Raw genomic sequence first — 21,241 nt, forward strand, 5'->3', positions numbered from 1 at the left:
TTCCCTAAATCCTGGATGTCTAGGTCTAAGGGACACAGCAGCATAAGGTGGGCCGAGTTCGGGAAAACCGTTGTTAATTGCGTCTGACCTCCAGCCTAGCCCTTCCCTCCCAAGGACCACTGCACTAAATATTCGAAAAGCAAATTATTATCTGTGAGATCAGCCTCTCACAACAGAGAAGTCATCCATTGGCTTGGAATTTCCCGTCCCACTGTGCAAATTAAAAAAGACTGGACTACAGTATTTCATTGTTAGATTTCTCCTCGGGATTCCTTAGAAACCCAACCAGTAAGCGCGTTTTGCTATGCACACGTCTGTGTCTTGCAGGCATGCACTTTGGAGAAGCTCTGGACCTTTTCTTCCCCCTCGCATCCGCACGTCTTCACTCAGGCATGAGGCAATCAACTGACGCAAGCTCCAAGAAAACCATGCTTGGAGCCTGTTATTGCACAATTGATGAGGTGATCCTAGGGAACCGGGACATAAGTCACTACAATGACTTAAGTGTAGCGCTTCTTTCCGTTAAATCTGTTGGTTTCTGTCTTGGGTCGAGTATGTCTTTCCGTTCTACAACCTAACAAGTCAACATTTCCCGACTTTCCCTCCTGGTACTAGAAGAGTCCATCAGTGAACAACATCCCAACCAAGTATACACCCAAACTAAACTCCAGGCCGTCCCTCCGTTAGGTCCAAGACAAAAGGTAAGTGCAGTCACAATGGGGCGCAGAGGGGACGGACGGCCACTTCCAGGATGCAGCGCGGCCCCAGCACCCGCCGCTAATCAGAATATTGGGGTGCGCGAGGCAGGCTGGGCTTTGTAGTTGGGAGGCGCGCGGCGGCCAGGCCCTCCCCACCCCCACTCCCGCCACCCGCGGGCGAGGCGGAGCCGTGCGTCACGTGGGCCGCTCCCGCCGCCGCGGTCTTTCTCTGTCTCAGCTAAGGCAGCCATCTTGCTCTTGCCGCGTGCTGGTGTTGGAGGACCCTCCCCGCTGCAGGTGAGACCCCCGGCGGGCCCGCCACCCCACGGCCTCCGGCCGCTGCGCACGGTCTCCCCCCCGCCCTCCCCTTCCGACACCCGCCGTCCGCTCTGGCTGCCACTTCCGCCGTGGCGCGGCGAGTGGGGGCGGAGGCGGCCGGCCCGGCCTGTCGGTTACGGGCGGCGCAGCTGGGGGTCGGCACCTGAGGGAAGGTCCCCAGCACCATCGCCCGCTCTGGAGGGCCCGGGCCCGGGCTCTGGCCTCGCGGGTCCAGTCCCAGGAGGGTCGAGCCCTCCTCCTGCCGTCACTCATTATTCACAACAACGATGTCAGACGCTTTGAGCTTTGTACAGCTTGTCTGTTGTCATCTCATTTGCTCCTTCCAATCTACGGATAGGGAAAGTGAGGTTAGCACCCGGCCCCCAACCTCTCGGGCCCGAACTAGGTTGCAGCGCTCTTCACTTTCTAATGGAAGTGTTTGTTTACAAGTCTACCTTGGTTTTGAGACAGCCCATCCTTATAACCTCATTACGCTGATGATTGATCGCCAGGCACAGTGTTACACAGTTGGTGAATGGCGGTTTCAACTTCCGTTCCCACGTTCTTTCATTATATCATCAGTGGTCCTCTGGAAGAGTGGTAACATTAGTTACCAACTATTAAGTATCTGACGTTAACTTGATAATCTAAGCTTTATCTTTCAATTCAGTAAAGTACGTGGTGGGTTTACTTTTCGTAATGCAGGAGAAACAAATGAGTTCAAAGAAGTTAAATAGCTTGCCGAAGCCCTGAGTGGTAAAACCTTGGGCTTTCTGATGCCACAGCTTTTGCTACTGGTAGAGAACTCTCACATCAAAAGTCCTGGCTCAAAGCACAGATTATTTTTCTTTGTGTAAACATGCATGGGAAAGTACCTGGATGCTTAGAACTTGGGCGTTCAATAAATATTGATTCATCTCATACTCTTTCGGAAGCCCGTGCGAAAAATGTGAAACGAATTCTTGGAGACTCAGCTCAGTGATCATGTGGCCCTGGGAAGTCACTTCTTCCTTTGGGACACAGATGGGAACTTTCCAGGCCTTCATTTTCTGTTAAACTAAAAAGAAGGCTAAGTGTTTTTGTTAATTTATGCCCTGCTGCACTAACAGATCTTTGAGATGACATCACACATTAAGCAAGAATGACAGGTACATTAAAGATATCAAGTAGAGGCTGAACCCGGTGACTGGTGAGGTCTCAGATGAGTCTGAATCTCTTCCTACTTGAGTCCTACACGGCCCAGCAACTGAGAGACAAAAGGCCACATTTCTCCCTCTGCTGTTTTTAAGCTCCCAGGCTCCCTAAGATTTCCCTCTTTTTTCCGACATACTCCTTAGAATAAGATTTCTTGATTCTGTTATCCTGGCCACCTGGAATGGAATCATTCTTTCATCCACAACATAAGAAAAGAATTTTGTCTTTGCTTCTGCTTCAAACAAATCTGGACTCTTTGTCTTGTCTTTCCATCTCTCTTCTTTGGGATTGTTACTCAAAATGCAGAATAGTCCCAAAGGGCTTGTCCTGTGTTTAGTTCTAATGTTTTATCTTGACCTCCTTTCTGCAAGAAATTCCTTAAGTTCTTCGTTATTTCACTATACCTTCATGGCTGTAGTCCTGTGAGGAAAATAAACGTTAGTTCTTTTGTGAATATTTGAATACAAGATTGAAGTTCATATCGGCAAGTTTTAAGTCATGACACACCTAAGACTATTTGGATTCTCCACACAACTCCTCCCATACAAGAGTTGTAGCTGCGGGACCATCGTGATAGAGTGTTGAGCAAATTGAAAAGCCATAGGTTCTAATTTTTATTTGGGAAATGGATTCAGCCTTACAGCAGTGATATGTACAGGTCAGTTCCCTAAGTTCAGTGCCAGTTCAGAATGGTTAGTACTTTACAGGATCTTTGATTCTTTTTTTTTCTTTTTCAAATGTAAAAAAAAAAATGGTATCCTCATCTGAATGATGTAATTACAAGGTTAGAAAATTAGCAAAAAAAAAAAGTTTAGTGATACCCTATTCCCTTATTCCCTCCTTCACATCTCAGTAATGATCTGGAGAGCCACAGAACAAGTCAAACAGGACTGTTGAATTAGAGTATATTTGATTCTAGTGTAAAATGTTTTCTTTAGCAGGAGAGTCACTGACCAGACTAGAATTTATGATTTTATAATATCCTTAGAATTTTCAAAAGTCAAAATTTGCTATAAAAACTTATTTTTTCTCTCCCCACCAACTCAGTATTAATGTAGCCAAGATACATTTCTGTCACATTGTGCAGTGAAACAGTTTACTCTATATGCAATAATATCTTGTTAAGTGTGACAAACTCTATCCCTGCAAGGCCTAGAGTGAACTCGGGGGCTGCTGAATCAGGGAGCGTTTGAAAATCTGGTAGTTTCCCATTATTAACACATCTGACCTTGAATAGAGGACGTGACTTGCTTGTATTTTGACGGCCCATTGTTAATTTCTTCTTTGTCTAGCCTTTTTTCTTTGTGTCATATTATTTATCCTTTATAAGAAATACAGAATGTGATTCCAGAGAAAACAGTCTACTTAAAGGTTTTGCTAATAACATTTGGTAACTGTTCTCTGCTTTGAAAGTCTTTGGAAGAAAAAGCCTGCTGCCTACAGAGATTTCATAATTGGTTAGGTTTTTCTGAATGCCAGAAGACTGAGTCATGTTTTAAGAAAGGATCTTTAAATAGGCAACCTTGAATCCCATTCATTTGCCATTTGTATATTTGACTCCCGTGTGATGTTTTATTTTTTTTTTAAATTGGTATGTGAAGCTAGAACAGGTTGTCACTATTACTAATATAGATAGTATTATAAGACCATGATGTTAATGCATATTACAAGCTCAGTGAAGCAAAAGGTATTGTTTATATAAATAAGTCTTTAACTTTGGTAAAACTAAATTTAACAAATCTATTTTCCCCCCCTAGATTTACCAAGAGCATGAATCAAGAAAAGTTAGCCAAACTTCAAGCTCAGGTCCGGATAGGGGGCAAGGTGAGTGTGGTGTAAGACAAACCGGTAGGAGAACGTATGATTGCGAGGTAGAATTACTACTTTGTATTGGTGGTCGTTGAGTTCAGAATATTGTCAGTGATTAAAATCAGGCCACATTCCTGTTTGATAATAATTTGTCTAGTTCTAAAACATGTGACCACAGGACTTTCTCTCTGGTGGCAGTGAAAATAGACCCCTTTGTTTGAGGCCCCACATTGTAATTTTGGTATGTGTGTGGGATTTGCGCGTGTGCAAGTGCACATGCATGTGGAGGCCCAGGGGTGACGTGGGACGAGGTCGTCCTCATTTGTTCTCCCTCTTACATAGCAAGGCAGAATCTCTTGCCAGCTGCTTGCAAAGGTTCCACTTCCCACATGCAGGGATTATAGGGGCCACCACACCCACCTGGCTTTGTGGGTTCTGGGGATCCAAACTGGTCCTCATGCTTGTGCTTTTCCCATTGAGCCAATCTCCCAGCCCTGAATCCCAGATTTCAACATCTGCTTATGTGACATGAGTAAGTTACCTCGTCTTGGTAAGATTTTCATTGTTTTCATCCGCAAAATAGAAATAATTATCTAAAATGCTTCTAAAAATTAGAACATTGACCAGGCGGTGGTAGTACACACCTTTAATCCGAGGCAGAGGCAGGTGGCTCTCTGAATTTGAGGACAGCCTGGTCTACAGAGTAAGTTCCAGGACAACCAGGGCTACATAGTGAGACCCTGTCTCGAAAAACTTAATAAATAAATAAATAAGTAGAGCATTGTTTATAAACACCTAATGGTATCTGACACAAGGTAAGTGGTAAACAAATGTAAATGGTAGCTATTATGCCTCTTTTGTAGGGAATGATAGATGTTAGGGTTAAAATGTGACTTCCATGTGGTTAAGTGCATAACTGGGAATGTTTAAAGTGAATATACATTTTGTGGATTGCCAGGTTTTCCTTCCAAATGCCTACTTTTTCTTCCATGCCATTGAACATGAACCTAAGTTTACTATTCCACATACTTTAAAGCCTCAGGAGGTTGTAAACCCCAAAACCTTGATTTCCCTTCAGTTGTGGCCTGAAACTCAAGAAGACTACTGTACCCTCATCTTTGCCCAGTACAATGTTTGCAAAAGAGAGAAAGAACAATACTTCATTTGTGGATCACCATGGAGAAAGGGCAGATAGGAGGCTATTAATAGGTGTTACCATGCGTTCCATTGAGCATAACCACAGCTCTTGGGTAGAGGCAGTCGAGGGAAAAAGAAGTGACCAGTACTTTCTTCTGATGGTGATAAAATTAGATGATGTGAAGTCATATTAACACACTGTTAGCTGTAATGCTCACATTGTAACATATGCAAAATTAGAGGTTTGCAACAACTAGATAGGTCTGGAAGGGCCTGATGCCCACCTATCACAATTACTTTTATTATTTAGTGGGTGGTTTATGCATGTGTGTATGCTTACAGACACATGTATTTGTGGGGGCCAGAGGTGAGCATCATGTATCTTCTATGCCTCATTACCCTATTTTTTATAGTTATTTTGTGTGTGGACATACATATGTGCACATGATTACATGCATGACTGCAAACGTGTAACACACACGTAGAGATCTGAGGACAACTTGCAGGAATCAGTTCACTCCTTCTACCATGTGAGTTCTAGGGATTGAACTAAGGTTATTAGGTTTGATCATAAGCACTTTAAGCTACTGAGCCATCTCACCAGCCCCACTGCATTTTTTGAGATGGTTTCTCAGTGAGCCTGAAGCTTCCTGATTCCGCTAGACTGGCTAGCCAGTGAGCCTCCAGAATCTTCTTGTCTCTCCCTTCCAAGGATTGCAGTTGTGACTGCCATCCCCAGTTTTGGTTGTTCATACTCAGTTCCTTATGCTTGACATAAGTGCTTGATCTACTGAGTCATATCCCCAGTCCCATAATTATGTATTTTTAATGTAGTGATTGGTACATGCATTAATTTATCTACTGTTAACTGAATACTTAATTTATACCAGGTATAGCAAATAAACAAGATGTCTTGCTTTTGACATTGACATAGTTCAACATGGAAGAAAGTCATGCTCACAGTTACAATGAAGATTATCAAGTATTGTAATGAAGAACAATGTGTTTTACTTAGGAAAGTCATGCTGGGATTTAAAGGATAAATAAGAATTCATCACTAGACCAGGTGAAAGGGTTAGAGGGGGTAGGCTAAAATGGGGATTGTCATTTGCATATGTGCAAAGGCCCATGGAGTGCTGAGAAAATATGGAGCTTTATAATGGCTGGCTTTAGTTGGGACAGCTAGTTTAGAGTATATAATGGATAGAAAATGGTAGGGATGAGATGAGCAAGTACTTTGGGCTTCATCATACTTTTTATATGCGATTCTAAGGAGCTCAGGATATTATTCATACGCAGTGGACAACTATTGACTATGCAGAGAAAGCCTGTCTTCAAAAAACAACAAAAAAAGGACAAAATGAGAGCTGTTTTAGAAATGGAAGCAGTGTGGAAAATGGGATCAACTGGAGAACAGTCTAGATGCTATTGTACAACATGGGACACAAGTTTAGAGGCTGGACAGGCATGATTTAATGACAGATGGGATGTGGGGAGATGAAGGGCAGAGAGAAGAATTGAAGGTCTTTCCCAGGCTTTGATTTTAGAATTTGAGACTGTGTCTTTTATCAACTATAAAATCTAGGAGATGAAAGAAGATTGTTGGACTGATAAGTGTGTAGACATGTTGATTTTTTTTTTTTTTTTTTTTTTTTTTTTGGTTTTTCGAGACAGGGTTTCTCTGTGGCTTTGGAGCCTGTCCTGGAACTAGCTCTGTAGACCAGGCTGGTCTCGAACTCACAGAGATCCGCCTGCCTCTGCCTCCCGAGTGCTGGGATTAAAGGCGTGCACCACCATCGCCCGGCTGTTGAATTTTTTGAGACAGAGTCTCACTCTGAAGTCTAGGAATTTGGTATGTTGACTAGACTGGCCTCAAACTTTTAAGTAATCCTCTCTGTCTTTTTGCATGCTGGGATTACAGGTGTATGTATACTACTTATGTAGTAGTTTGGTTGAATTACCTGAAGACCTTTCTTTCAACAGAGCAGCTCTGCCTGGTGGCACACTCTGTAATCACAGCACAGGGCAGGCAGAAGCAGGGTTGCCTCGCTGTCTAGCTCAACACTGCTCAAACAAAACTACAGAGCAAGCAGCTAAGCTATTCCTGAGTCAGGAATGCTTCCCAAATAAATGGCCATCTGTGTAAAGTGTTCTGTTAGCAACTGGATGTCATCAGAACCTTTGCAACTTTTTTCTCCCACTGAGATTGCTAAGGCAGGAAACCCTGGCCTTTCTTCTGTAAGGCTGAGTCCCTGGGGGCTACTGCAGGAACTACCAAGAGATTAAAGACCCCATTTGTTTATCACTCTTAGTTCAGAAAGAGCTAGCATCAGAACTTATGCTTTTGGTAGTATTTCAGCTCTGATGTTGGTTACATGTTTATAAATTGACTCAGAAATTTAATACATAATTTAAAATAGTTTTTAATGGAAAATGTATTTTATTCTTTTAAAAATTTTATATGTGTATATGTGTCTCTGTGTCTGTTGATGTCATCAGGAGCCAGAAAAGGGCATTGGATCCCCTGAAGCTGTAGTTCTAGGCACTTGTGAGTTGCCTGACATGGGTGCTAGGATTTGAGCTACCATCCTCTAGAAGAGCAACAAGTGTGCTTACCCATCGAGCCATTTCGCCATCCCTGTATATCTAATTATCAATGAACTTTTCTTGACTTAGTACATAGTATTATTTTTAACTTCAGGCTAAAATCCTAAGACTCATTGTCATGCCCTACATCTAACCCATCAAGGTCACTTTGTCTCTTGTAACAGTCTGACCTGTAACCATTTCTCATCTCTCACCATACTTGTACACCAGCCCCCTCATTGGTCACATAGCCTCCATGTTCAGTTTCTCTATAGCAAACTTAGATGAAAATAAACAGGTCAGATGAGGTCTCTGTTAATAGCTTTCTATTAGGATACAATTAAACACCTGCCCGTGAGATCCTAATCTATGTGATGTGACCCTTGTACGTCTGAATGCTTCACTTACCTCTTCCTTCCTCATTGTTGACTCTGCTCTAGCTGCACTGGCCCCTCTGTCCAGAAGACAAGCTCAGTCTTGTCTCATCCTGTTTGGATTACTCTTCCCTGGTCGGGGGTCTCATTTCTAGTAAAATTATGCTTTGCTCTTTCACCATTCTAGTTTTGTTTTGTGGGTTTTTTTTTTCATACCCTTACCCTGTTTGAAGTGATTTAAGTACTTGATGACACTTCCCTTTTATTGTAATATAAGAACTTAAGTAAAATCTTGGTTTTTTCATTCTTGGATTCTCAGACTCTGGAATACTCACACAGTAGGGATTTAATTCTCAATATATAATAGCTTATAAGATTTTGGATCATCTTTAGACTTTATTGGCAGGGACTGACAGGAATTCTACGAAAGCATACAGTGCTTTAAAGTTGTTATAAAGACCATCGTCTTAAGAGTTATAAGTTGAGTTCTGTTGACAAATATTTTGCCGGGCAGTGGGGGGCACATGCCTTTAACCCCAGCACTCCGGAGGCAGAGGCAGGTGGATCTCTGAGTTCAAGGCCAGCCTGGTCTACAAAGTGAGTTCCAGGAACAGCCAAAGCTACACAGAGAAACCCTGTCTCGAAGAACCAAAAATAAAACCCGAATAATATTTTGAAACATAATGTATTGAAATGATAAAATAAGAATAAAAACTGACTACAGCCGCCCTTCAGGTGTTGGCTGAATATCACAACTCCATGCTCTTGTTAATCACTGGTGCTGGTTAGTTTTTCCAATGTGGATTTTAGATTGTGAACCAGGAGGATGTGATTACTCTTGCCAGTTGCTATGCATATTGACACCTCTGTCTGATTATTTTCCAGGGTACAGCTCGCAGAAAGAAGAAGGTGGTGCATAGGACAGCTACTGCTGATGACAAGAAGCTTCAGAGTTCTCTAAAGAAACTGGCTGTGAACAATATAGCTGGTATTGAAGAGGTATGAACACTTTGGGAGTCCAAATTATAGGGAAATACAATGGCACACACACAGTTCTTTTGACTTTTCCAATTAAAATGCTAGCTTGGAAAAATCTTTACTTCATGCATGTCTTTGAAAGAATGTAGTGAGTGAATTTTCTCTGAGGACAAAATGGTTTTAGTAAGTAGTTAGGGATTTTCTTCAGACTTTCAGACTTAAGGTATTTGCATGTGTGACAATTTTGAAACAATTCTTGAACTTTAATGTAAACTAAGATTTTTCTGTTTTGTTTTATACTTTTTTCTATGGGTCACTCTGTATTCTGGACTGGCCTCTAACTTGTGATCTTGCCTCCTTAGTATTTACTTTTACTCTAAATTCATTTTTCTGTACTCAAAGTCTCTATTGCATTATCCAACAACTTCTAGCTGTAGCTTTATGTGGATTTGATTCCCCCCTTTCTTTCTTATTTTTATTATTTATTTATTTTGGAATATTTGATACAAGGTTTATCAGTGTGGTCCTGGCTGTCCTGGGGCTCACTCACTATGTAGACCAGGCTGGCATTGAACTCAGAGATCTTCCTGCCTCTGCCTCCCAAGTGCTGGGATTAAGGTTGTACACCACTACGCCTGGTTTGCTTTTATTTTTTTAAAGTATTGTCTCATTGGATAGCTGCCTCTACCACCATAGTGCTGTGATTATACTCAGCTGATTGGATTTATTTGCTCTTTCAAAAATGATAACTTTTTTTCAAAAATGATAACTTTTAAAAGTATATTATATTAATTATTTTTTTCATTGCTATGGCAAAATGCTTGACAAAAGCATCTTGAAGGAAGGGTTTATTTTGACTTCTCGTCTGAGAGTATAGTTCATCATGATGGCGAAGGCCTGGGCAGGAACACGAGGAAGCTGGCATCCAGCTGGAAATCAGAAAGAAGTGAATGTTAATGCTTTGGTGTCTCTCTCTCTCTCTCTCTCTCTCTCTTTCTCTCTCATTTTTTGTTTTGTGTTTGTTTTTGTTTTTGTTTTTTTTTTTTGAGACAGGATTTTTCTATGTAATTCCAGCTAGCCTGGAATTTAACTATGTAGACCAGACCCGTTTTGAACTCAAGAGATTTCCCTGCCTCTGCTTCCAGAATGCTAGGATTTAAGATGTGCGCCATCCCACCTGGCTATCACTGAGGTTTTCTTTCTTTCTTTCTTTCTTTTTTTCCCTCTCTTTCTACTTTTTCAAGACAGTTTTTCTGTGTAGCCTTGACTGTCCTGGAACTCACAGAGATCTGCCTGCTTCTGCCTCCGGAGTGCTGGGATTAAAGGTGTGCATCACTGCTTGTACACTGTATTCTTTTTTTTTTTTTTTTTTTTTTTTTTTGGTTTTTCGAGACAGGGTTTCTCTGTGGCTTTGGAACCTGTCCTGGAACTAGCTCTGTAGACCAGGCTGGTCTCGAACTCACAGAGATCCGCCTGCCTCTGCCTCCCGAGTGCTGGGATTAAAGGCGTGCGCCACCACCGCCCGGCTTAAATATTTCTTTATTTATTATGTATACAATACTCTGTTTGTGTGTATGCCTGCAGGCCAGAAGAGGGCAGCAGACCCCATTACAGATGGTTGTGAGCCACCATGTGGTTGCTGGGAATTGAACTCAGGACCTTTGGAAGAGGAGGCAATGCTCTTAACCTCTGAGCCATCTCTCCAGCCCCTGTACACTGTATTCTTAATGGATAATTACTGATAATAGAGTCCTAGAGACAAGGCATGAAGTGACAGAGTGCCCCACCATGCATACACATGCAAATGAGCAAATTAACCTCCTTTAAATCTACTGTCACAATTAGTATTGATAAGATAGAAAATATAAGACATGCATTTTTTTTCTCCTTTCAGCTTGAGGTGACAGAATTCTTACTTAGATAAAAATTAGGCTGTGATTTGCATGTCTAATTTCAATTTTTTTCTGAGCCGTTAAAAGATTTTATATATTATCTTTTAAAATATCTATTTATCATGGTGGGGGCCGGTGTTGTGTGGAGATTAAAGGAAAAATTTTGAAAGTTGGTTATGATCTACTATGTGGGTCCCAGGAGTCTTACTCAGGCCGTTGGGCTTAGCAGCAAGCACCTTTACCTGCTTTGCCATCTCACTGGCCCCAAAGCTTTTATATATTTGCATTGACCTAAAATTTCAGACAGGCCAGGTCTGGTGACACATGCCTTTAATCTCAGCACTGGTGAGTTGGGGAGGGCAGAGACAAGCAGAGTTCAAGACCAGCCTGGTCAGTAGAGCAAGTCGAAGGACAGGACTACACAGAAAAACCCTGTCTGGGGTGGGGAGTGATGGGTTTCAGACTGATAATCTCGATCATGTATATATTAAGAGAACAAAGACACTTAAAACCTAAGTTCCTTCAGACTTCTCTTGGAGGATATAGCTCAGTGTTGAAGTACTTGCCAGCATGCCTGAGTCCCTGGTTTAATACTAACAATACCAAAAATAAATGCATAAGATTCAAAATTTAGGCCCATTTAATCTTTCCATGCTCTCTCTGCAGTGATTCTCAAGTCTCAGGTGTAGGAGTGCATTGTAGATGTAACCATTGGGACTGTGCTATTTTGATTGGTTGTGGTTTTCTGTAATGGCCTTCCTGTGCTGCAAAGAGATGTTTCCATGATGGGAGATGAGGACAAACATGGCAGGAACCTGGAGGCAGGAACTGATGCAGAGGCCATGGAGGGGTGCTGCTTACTGGCTTGCTCCCCTCATGGCTTGCTCGATCTGTTTTCTTATAGAACCCAGGATCACCAGCCCAGGGATGGCACCACCCATAATGGACTGGGCCCTCCACCATTGATCAGTAATTGAGAAAATGCCTTCCAGCTGGATCTCATGGAGGCGTTTACTCAGCTGAGGCTCCTTCTTCTAGCTGTGTCGAGCTGACACAGAACCAGGCAGTGTGCCATGACTTTGTGGAAGCTATCCTCCTCTATCATTTTCTGTCTTGTTCCTTTGAGACAGGACATCTTATTGAACCTGGAGCTAGGCTGGCAGCCCACAGGTTACAGTTACCAGTACAGTCATGCCCAGCTTTTTATATGGTCTTGGGGATTTGAACTCAGGTCTTCATGCTTACAATGGCAAGTGATCTTACTCACCTAATCATCTTTCCAGCTCCTGTGGCCCTTCAAATTACAATTTATTAAAATAAATGTTTCATAGTGAAATAAGGACATAATAATTTGATTTTTGTTTTGAGGTATTGGAAATTCAACCCAGGGCTAGGCAAGCACTCTATTACTCATCCCTAGTTAGTAATTGTTGATCTCTTTAAACTGCTATAAAACTTGTAATGCTGTGCTGAGGTCATGAGTCTGTTGTAACTGAAATTGTCACACTAAAGAGCTTAATGGTAGTCAACACTCCATGCATTTGTACTGTGTACTAACCATTTTCCCAGTGCAGAAAGTGTTATTCATAGCCTCCGTCATTTCTAACTTATAATCTTGTGGGAAACTGTTACACGGCTAGCCATATAAGTATGTATCATTCCCTCTCAGCTTCCTAGCTCCTACTGAGTTAATAGTTACAGATGAAGGCGGTAGTGCTTGCAGCATTCCACCAGCCTGTGGGTCACAGATGACAAGGACTGGAATTCTAGGTTTGAACTAAGAAATGTTAAAAACATGAGTTCATGAGTTCATGAGTTCATACTATGATGAGCTAGCTAGCTTTTGATCTTTTCAGTTGTATTTTCTTATTTTTAACCTTTTCCTCTCCTCTGTGCCTTCCACATACTCCCCACCACCACCTAGAAAGAAAGTAAACCCGTCTTCTGGCCTGGGTTATACAGCACCTACCGCGGATAATTCAGTGTCGGTGACATCATGGATAAAAGAAATTTCCTTAGCGTTTCCAAGGATACTGCCATTTCTTATTCTTTCAGATCTTCATGTAGACGTGATTTCTTCAAAGAAGTCTTTCTGGTAGCAATCAGACTTTTTTTCTGTTTTGTTTTGTTTTTGTTTTTCGAGAGATGGTTTCTCTTTAGCTTTTTGGAGCCTATCCTGCAACTCGCTTTGTAGACCAGGCTGGCCTCAAACTCAGAGATCTGCCGGTCTCTGCCTTCCAAGTGCTGGGATTAGAGGTGTGCACCACCTCCATCCAGCTACAATCAAACATTTATAGAAAGAAAAGTTACATATTCTCTCTCTTTCTGCCTCCCTCTCTTTCCCCCTCCCGCATGAGTGTGTGTGTATATGTGGATATGCATTCATACTGTGGGAGTCAAATTCGGGACTTCATGCATACTTGCTAAGTATTCCATCACTCTTAGCTCTTACATACTTAAACTATGTTGTTAATTCCTTTTGTTGATATTGTCATTCTAGTTCTTTCTTTAAAAAAAAAAATACAAGATCTTGCTATGAAGAATAGGTTGTCCTCAAATTCACAGTCTTCCTCCTTAACTTTCCAAGTGTTGAGCTGAGATTAAAACAACACAACACTGCCAGGCGGTGGTGGCGCACGTCTTTAATCCCAGCACTCGGGAGGCAGAGGCAGGCAGATCTCAGTGAGTTCGAGACCAGCCTGGTCTACAAGAGCTAGTTCCAGGACAGGCTCCAAAACCACAGAGAAACCCTGTCTCGAAAAACCAAAAAAAAAAAAAAACAAAAAAAAAAACAAAACAAACAAGCACAAACAAGCAAACAAAAAACCCCACACACCACCACTCCCACTTTGTCCTAGTTTCTTGAGGAGTCCCAGCCCCAGAACTACACAGAGAATTAGTGCTGCCGCGTGCACACTCTCACCACTTCACCACTTCCTGTCCATTTCCAGCATTGTCTGCTTGTCTTCGCAAACTCTATGTATAAGAAAATATACATGAAATAATTAATTATATAAAGTAGCAATTGTAAAGTTTTCAACAAGATGAAAAAGTTTTACTTTTTTTTCTCTTTCTGAAGTTGATCTTTTCAGTAGCAAGACATTTGCTTACATAACTTTTGCAAATTAAATTAGAAGTATGTAGAATACTATATATACCATGACTTACTCATGTAGTTTTGTATTAAATACAGCTTCTTGTGAGGGGAAGGAAAAAAAGCTCTACAGCATTACATGCATGCATGAAAGCATGTAATAGGCTGGTCGTAGAGACCCTTGCCTTTAATCAGGCATGCACGAGGCAGAGTTAGGTGAGTTTGAGACCAGCCTGGTATACATAGTGAGGTCCAGGCTAGCCAAGGCTACATAGTGACACTCTGACTTTAACAAAACAAATCATATAATGATTTTCAGAAACACTATGACCAGAGAGTCTACCTAGAGTCTGTCTTAGAATAAGAGAAATTCATTAATTACAAGTTTGAGGCCTGCAAGATGGCTGTCCTTTGTCTGTATATATACATTGCATGACTTAAACACATATAAAATGTGTACGAGTTGCTTTGTGAATCCTCCTGACTAAAAAAGCAGGAGAACCGATCATTTGATCCTTTGATTTCATCCTTTGATTATTTCTCACAGCTGTGCCCAGGAGCCTTATGTAACTGCCATTTGCTTAGTAGGGTGGAAGGAAATCGCAACAGAAATGAAATATTCTGGCCTTTATTTTCTAGTATTGCATTCTCTATTTTCTTTTCTTTTTTTTTTTTTTTTTTTTTTTTTGGTTTTTTTGAGACAGGGTTTCTCTGTGGTTTTTGAGCCTGTCCTGGAACTAGCTCTTGTAGACCAGGCTGGTCTTGAACTCACAGAGATCCACCTGCCTCTGCCTCCCAAGTGCTGGGATTAAAGGCGTGCGCCACCACCGCCCGGCCTGCATTCTCTATTTTCTAAGATTAACTTTCCACTCTTCTGGACCTTTCTATTCAAGCAGCTGCTTCCTTTATTCCTCCCTATTTAAAACAATCATGAATAAATTTACCCACGGTCTGAAATAGAACTCCTCTCACTTGTCACCCTCAAGTGTGACAGCATTGTACTGAGGAAACATGTATCAGGATGTACACTATGACTCAGTCTGCAACCTCTGGGAGAGGAGCCCAGACAGAAAAAAAATCCAAAGATATGATCATATATATATTCATTCTCCACATATCTGTAATGTTATTTCTTTTCCATTTGACCTATATTCTGAGGCAAATGTTTGACAAGCTTGCTTAGAATTAGAGTTTTATATAAACAAATGAATGTTTTAAGCATAAGGATGGCACAGTAGGAAGGAAACCAAACAGTAAGTTGAGAAACTCTAGTTCATTTCAAGTACTTAGTTCATACTTAACCAGCTGTCCTGGGAGCCGGGCGGTGGTGGCGTACACCTTTAATCCCAGCACTTGGGAGGCAGAGGCAGGTGGATCTCTGTGAGTTCAAGACCAGCCTGGTCTACAAGAGCTAGTTCCAGGACAGGTTCCATAACCACAGAGAAACCCTGTCTCAAAAAACCAAAAAAAAAAAAAAAAACAACCAGCTGTCCTGGGGTATAGTGTTTAACCAAGAGCACTGTTCTCTGTATTTACTTCTCTAGTATAAAAAATAATACAGATTTTAAATCAGTTATGATTTTAATGTCTATAAGTCCAGAATGTCTCAAATTCCAATGTTACCATTTTTTATGCCCAAAAGTGTTTGTAGAAATCCTTTACTAAGTCATGTGATTTAGTGATTTAGGAAACACAGGTACCATTCTTCCTTTATTCTTGGTAAACTATGGGACTCCAGAGTAGATCCAGAGCAACTCCCTTGATATCCACTGTTACCTCCCAGTTCTCCAAGGCTTTTTTTTTTTTGGTTTTTTTCAAGACAAGGTTTCTTTGTTACTTTGGAGCCTGTCCTGGCCTTGAACTCACAAAGATCTGCCTGCCTCTGCCTCCCAAGGGCTGAGATTAAAGGTGTGTGCCACCACCACAGGGCTGGCTTTTAACTACTTTAACATTTAACTTTTCTACCAAAGCTGCAGTCATCTTCAGAATAAAAAAAAATTATCTTCTAATGTTGCTCTAAATTGAGTTATGATGCCATTTCTCTAAAGCAGCAATATTGAATGCTTATTGCATATGATATACTTAAAAGAACCTAAAATAAACTGGGAGTGGTATAATATACAATTTTAATCTTAACACTTGGGAGGCAGAGGCTGGTAGATTTCTATAAGTTTAAGGCCAACCAGGGCTACAGAGTAAGACAACTGTCTTAAAAACAAGCAAAGCAAAACATAAAAAGATCTCCACAGGCCGGGCGGTGGTGGCATACACCTTTAATCCCAGCACTTGGGAGGCAGAGGCAGGTGGATCTCTGTGAGTTTGAGACCAGCCTGGTCTACAAGAGCTAGTTCCAGGACAGGAACCAAAAGCTACGGAGAAACCCTGTCTCAAAAAACCAAAAAAAAAAAAAAAAAAAAAGGATCTCCTCAGATACAGTCCAGTGCAGTGCCAAAAAAAGGAAGGGCATAAGATTAAAGCCTTTTTTTTTTTTTTTTTTTTTTTTTTTTTTTGAGATAGGGTTTCTGTGTGTAGCCCTGGATGTCCTGGGAACTAGCTCTGTAAACCAGGCTAGCCTTGAACTCACAGAGAGACACTCCCTGCCCCCCCCCTCCCACCTCTGCCTCCAGGGACAAGTGTAGTAGTTCTGTGCCTCTGAAGTAGTTAAGTGTCACTCTCCTGACCTTATATAATAAGTAGTTATCACCAAGGTGACTTTTATAGTGGAATCAATCACACGGTGGAATATTTACACATTTAACTTGTGTAAATGAGATCACACCAAACCAAAAAATTTAGAAAGGAAATACATAAGAGAGAAATAACAATGTAAATAGCAGATCCAATTGGTAAAAGCTAAAGAAATAATGGCAGGATGATGTTAAAGGCCTCCTGGTTATTAACAAAGCATTTCCTGGAGGGTGAGTTACTGGGAGAGCTTTTTTGACAGAAATTAGTGAAGGTGGTGAGAAGGTATATTTAAGAATTAAAGAAAATTGTCAAACCTGTAGGCACAGGTCTGTAGTCCCAGATACTTAAAAGATTGAGGCTGGAGGATCACAGATTCAAGGCCAGCCTGGCAACTCAGTAAGAATCTATCTCAAAGTAAAAAGTAAAGAGGTAGGATGGATTTAGTTTAGCACCTGGAATACCCAGAGTACCCCAGAACAAAGCATGCAAAACAAACTAGCAACACACCTGTAGCCCCAGCTACTGGAGGAAATCACAAGACCCTTGTGTCTGATTTAAAAAATAATAATAATTAGTGGTGGGCAAGATACTCTTCAAAAGCCTGATGACCTGCATAGATCCTCTGACCTCAGCATGTGCACTCCCCAATATGCACATATACAATAATAAAAATATTTTTTAAAAGCCAGGTGGTAGTGGCACATGCCTGAATTCCAGCACTTGGGAGGCAGAGTCAAGCAGCTCTCTTGAGTTACAGGACAGCCAGGGCAACACAGAGAAACCCTGTCTCAAACAAATAAACAAAAAAGTGGTCATGAACTTCTTCCACCTTGAGGCCCGGGTGACTTTCTTAACAATTCTAGTAATCTTGGCTCCATAGCAAGGATCTTTGTATGCCATATTCACTGCTGAGCTAATTACTGCTGTGGGATTGCTACTGTGTAAAGTGCCATAATTGATAAAAATGTTTTTAAGCTATTTTTATTTGAATCTAGCATGTGAAATTCATTGTTTTCTGTGCCCATATAGGTGAACATGATTAAAGATGATGGAACAGTTATTCATTTCAACAACCCCAAAGTCCAAGCTTCCCTCTCCGCTAACACCTTTGCAATTACTGGTCATGCAGAAGCCAAACCAATCACAGAAATGCTTCCTGGAATACTAAGTCAGCTTGGTGCTGACAGCTTAACAAGCCTTAGAAAGTTAGCTGAGCAGTTCCCACGGCAAGGTATGTATTTCAAGTCAGTACTTTCCCTCTTCCCTGCTTTAATTAAGAAACCTAATAATTTTAAAAACATCCCGTCGGAAACTGAGAATGTAGCACAGTTGACAGATTCCTAGCCTATTATGCATTAAGTTTTTGGTTCGATCCCTAGCAGTAAATAAATTGGGTATAATGGCATATGCTTGTAATTCCAGCAGAAGGATCAGAAGTTCAGGGTTATTCTCAGCTGTTTAGGGAAGTTGAGTCCAGCCTTTGCCAGAGACCCTGTCTCAAAATAAATACATAAATAAATATAAAGTGTCTTTCTTAAACGGAAAGAATTTGCCTCAGTACATACTTCTTATAATTTCTATATCACCACTTGTGTGCTTCATAAAACTTATAGTTTGCTTTTTTAACTAATAGTGTGTATTATAGAATATTTAGATACAGTATTGTCAATTGCTACTATGATTACCATTACAAATATGGTAATCATAAATTCTGAATTTTTAAGTTGGTGTTGATTTCATGCATGTCTTGTCTCTCTAACCATCAAAAAGTCTTGTAGTTCAGTGGTCATGTGATCATACTGCATAGCTAGTTACTTAGATCAAATTAGGAAGTCTCGGATATTTTTATATGGAGAATACATTTGTTCAAGCTTCTCAAATTCTTCATTTTGCATGTAACTTTTACCTTTACTGCACAGTGGAATTAATTTAAGAGTTTTTAATGCTACTTAAGCAAAAACACAGAAATGACTTTTAGATTGACTGTACTTAGTAGCCATAGGAGGTTTGGACAGAGAGATGATAAGTATTAAAGGTGTTCTGTGGAGCTCTTTGTTCTCAGTGACTAATATTCATATAAACTTTTTATAGTATTGGATAGTAAAGCACCAAAACCAGAAGACATTGATGAAGAAGATGATGATGTTCCAGGTAAAAGACATTTTGTTAGTGTTAAAATTTGTCTCCAACCAGTAAGACTGTTCTAGTAAAAATGCTTGGTGCCAAGCCTGACAATTTGAATTTCTTCCCTGAGACCCACATTGTGGAAGGAGAGAGCCAACTTGCACAGGTTGTCTCTGACCTTCACACGCACACACACATGCACATAAAACTAAGAAAAAATAATTTATCTCCTTTCACTTATTGCATAGATGACTTTCAGAATTTTTCTGACCGAATTTCATTTGATTTACAATGATATGGATAGTGTTAGGTTTCTAGTTAGATATTAGCTGGCTTGGAAGACACTGGAGATGGAGCCTTCCCTCATAATCATCAGCCTGTAAAACCAAGGAGTGGAACTTCCGGTCAGAAAATGTCCCCTAAGCCCTATCCCTGTTCATGGGAGAGACATGACATCCTAAACTGCCATTATATAATACTATCTAAGCCTGGTTCCAGGAATGCTAACCCTTATAAAAGACTATTGTATTATCTGATAGAGAACCAAAGACACACAATTGCCTTCTATCAGTGTCAAACCAAATAGGGCTGTCACTTACCTGAACAGAACAAAGTTCCTCAAGAAAGGCTGTTGTTGGCCAGTTGGTGGTGGTGCCTGCCTTTAATCCCAGCACTTGTGAGGCAGAGGCATGCAGATCTCTGTGAGTTCAAGACCAGCCTGTTTTACATAGTGAGTTCCAGCCAGAGCTGTTGTACGGAGAAACTCTGTCTTAAAAAACCAAAGGGGGCAGAAAACAGAAGGGGGGAAGGGGGAGGGAGGAGAAGAGAAGAGAGAAGAAAAGAAAAGCTGTTTGTCCTGGAGGTTTCAGAATAATATACAACCTGCCTAAAATGTAGTCTGAGTCAGTGGCCCCTCAAGCATTGTCCACACTTACCACACTAACCCCTTGAGTATGTACTCTACTTTATTATAAATGAATGTACTGGTCTTTTATGCTGTTTCTTTGTGTTTCTAAGTTCTCTAGACAGAGATCACAAAGACCAGGGAGTCCAGACTGAAATCCCAGTGATAGGATATAACAAATAAGAAAGAATCAGAACTTAGAGTCAGAAAATATTCCATAAAGCTCTGTTGCCTGCATGTATTAAGTTGAAATCATTCTTTATTATCAGTATACTTTATTATTGTTGAAATTTTTTTATTGGAGGGCTGGAGAAATGGCTCAGCTAATAAGAGCACTGGCCTCTTCCTGAGGACCTGGGTTCAATTTCCAGCACTCACATGGTGACTCACAGCCATCTGTTACCCCAGTTCTAGGGGATCCAGCACCCCTTTTTGGTCTCCTCAGGTACTGCATGCACATGGTACACAGCCATACATTCAGGCAAAACATCCATAAACATAAAATAATAAAATAATTTTAAAAATTGTTGTCATTAAGCTGACATAAAAATATTTCACCTTAGTATTTTTACATACATTTTTAAAGTCCCATTTCCTTAAGATTACTGTTTATAAAAGTCATTATTACTAAAATGCCATTAGTTCATTTCTGCCTTTTCTGTTTTTTAACTAATTCTAGTTGCAACTATTTTGACTCATTTGCATTTTATTTATTGTTTTCTTTTCTTCTTTTTGTCAGATCTTGTAGAAAATTTTGATGAAGCATCGAAAAATGAAGCTAACTAAAATCCTCTGGGTTTTGGAAGCTGGCATGGACTAGATTTAACAATCAGCTCTGTTGTTCCAAAGTTTTACAGACATGGAGAACATCACCTGTTACTAGTTCAGTAATATAAATATTTTGTATATTAATAATGCTGTTTGATCAGCATTTCTCGGTCATTTGATTTTGCATTTTGCACTTCCCAGGATCTATTCTTTTGGTCAAAATATGAAGTATTGATACAGTTTGAGGGTGGTTTTTGCTTTTGGGGGGGAACTTTTGGGTGTGTATGTATATGTATGTGTGTGGGTATGTGTGTACACGGTGGACAGAAAATTGGATAACAGTTATATCTATCCTCTTCCTTCACCCAATAGAAATAAAACAAATCTTTACATTTGTTACTTTTTTTCCTAATACTGTACAAAATTGATGAAGTGAGTTTCTTTGATTTCAGATCTTAGGAGATTCCTACTGTTGGAAGTTTGGTTTTTAAACTTTTGGTTTTAAAGTTAATTTGCTCAGTTAACTTTAATATTTTTATACACTTCTCTGGATTGAAAAATCTTGAAATATTTTACCACCAGATTGCTGCCAGAATCATAAATCTTCCTGCTGCTCCCCACCCCCTTATTTTAGTCTTTAAATGGTCTTATCTCCTGCTTAGCTTGAGACAAAAGTT

At 40.6% G+C, this 21,241-nt stretch overlaps 1 protein-coding gene across 2 annotated transcripts; it reads left to right on the plus strand.

The window, feature by feature from the left end:
• Positions 1 to 452: 452 nt before the first annotated feature.
• Positions 453 to 20,959, plus strand: Btf3l4 (basic transcription factor 3 like 4). 2 transcript variants are annotated; one of them, XM_041651570.1, is made up of 6 exons: positions 453 to 701; positions 3,968 to 4,034; positions 9,002 to 9,115; positions 17,798 to 17,999; positions 18,860 to 18,919; positions 20,536 to 20,959. In XM_041651570.1, exons 2-6 carry the CDS (start codon positions 3,981 to 3,983, stop codon positions 20,580 to 20,582), a joined length of 477 nt encoding a protein of 158 aa, XP_041507504.1. In that variant the 5' UTR covers positions 453 to 701; positions 3,968 to 3,980; the 3' UTR covers positions 20,583 to 20,959. The 2 variants fall into 2 exon arrangements, with proteins under 2 accessions (XP_041507504.1, XP_041507503.1); XM_041651569.1 differs by lacking the exon at positions 453 to 701 and adding an exon at positions 872 to 995.
• Positions 20,960 to 21,241: the final 282 nt, after the last annotated feature.

This window comes from Microtus oregoni, unplaced genomic scaffold, assembly GCF_018167655.1.
Source record: "Microtus oregoni isolate MIOR12 unplaced genomic scaffold, Mior012 000005F_ref0000423, whole genome shotgun sequence".
Taxonomy (NCBI): domain Eukaryota; kingdom Metazoa; phylum Chordata; class Mammalia; order Rodentia; family Cricetidae; genus Microtus; species Microtus oregoni.

What these genes read in the sequence shown, in the direction of transcription:
- Btf3l4 (XM_041651570.1), top strand. Translation starts at nt 3,981, where the DNA reads ATGAATCAAGAAAAGTTAGCCAAACTTCAAGCTCAGGTCCGGATAGGG. An exon ending in ATATAGCTGGTATTGAAGAG is followed by an intron (nt 9,116 to 17,797) that starts GTATGAACACTT and finishes GTGCCCATATAG; the next exon opens with GTGAACATGATTAAAGATGA. An exon ending in AGAAGATGATGATGTTCCAG is followed by an intron (nt 18,920 to 20,535) that starts GTAAAAGACATT and finishes TCTTTTTGTCAG; the next exon opens with ATCTTGTAGAAAATTTTGAT.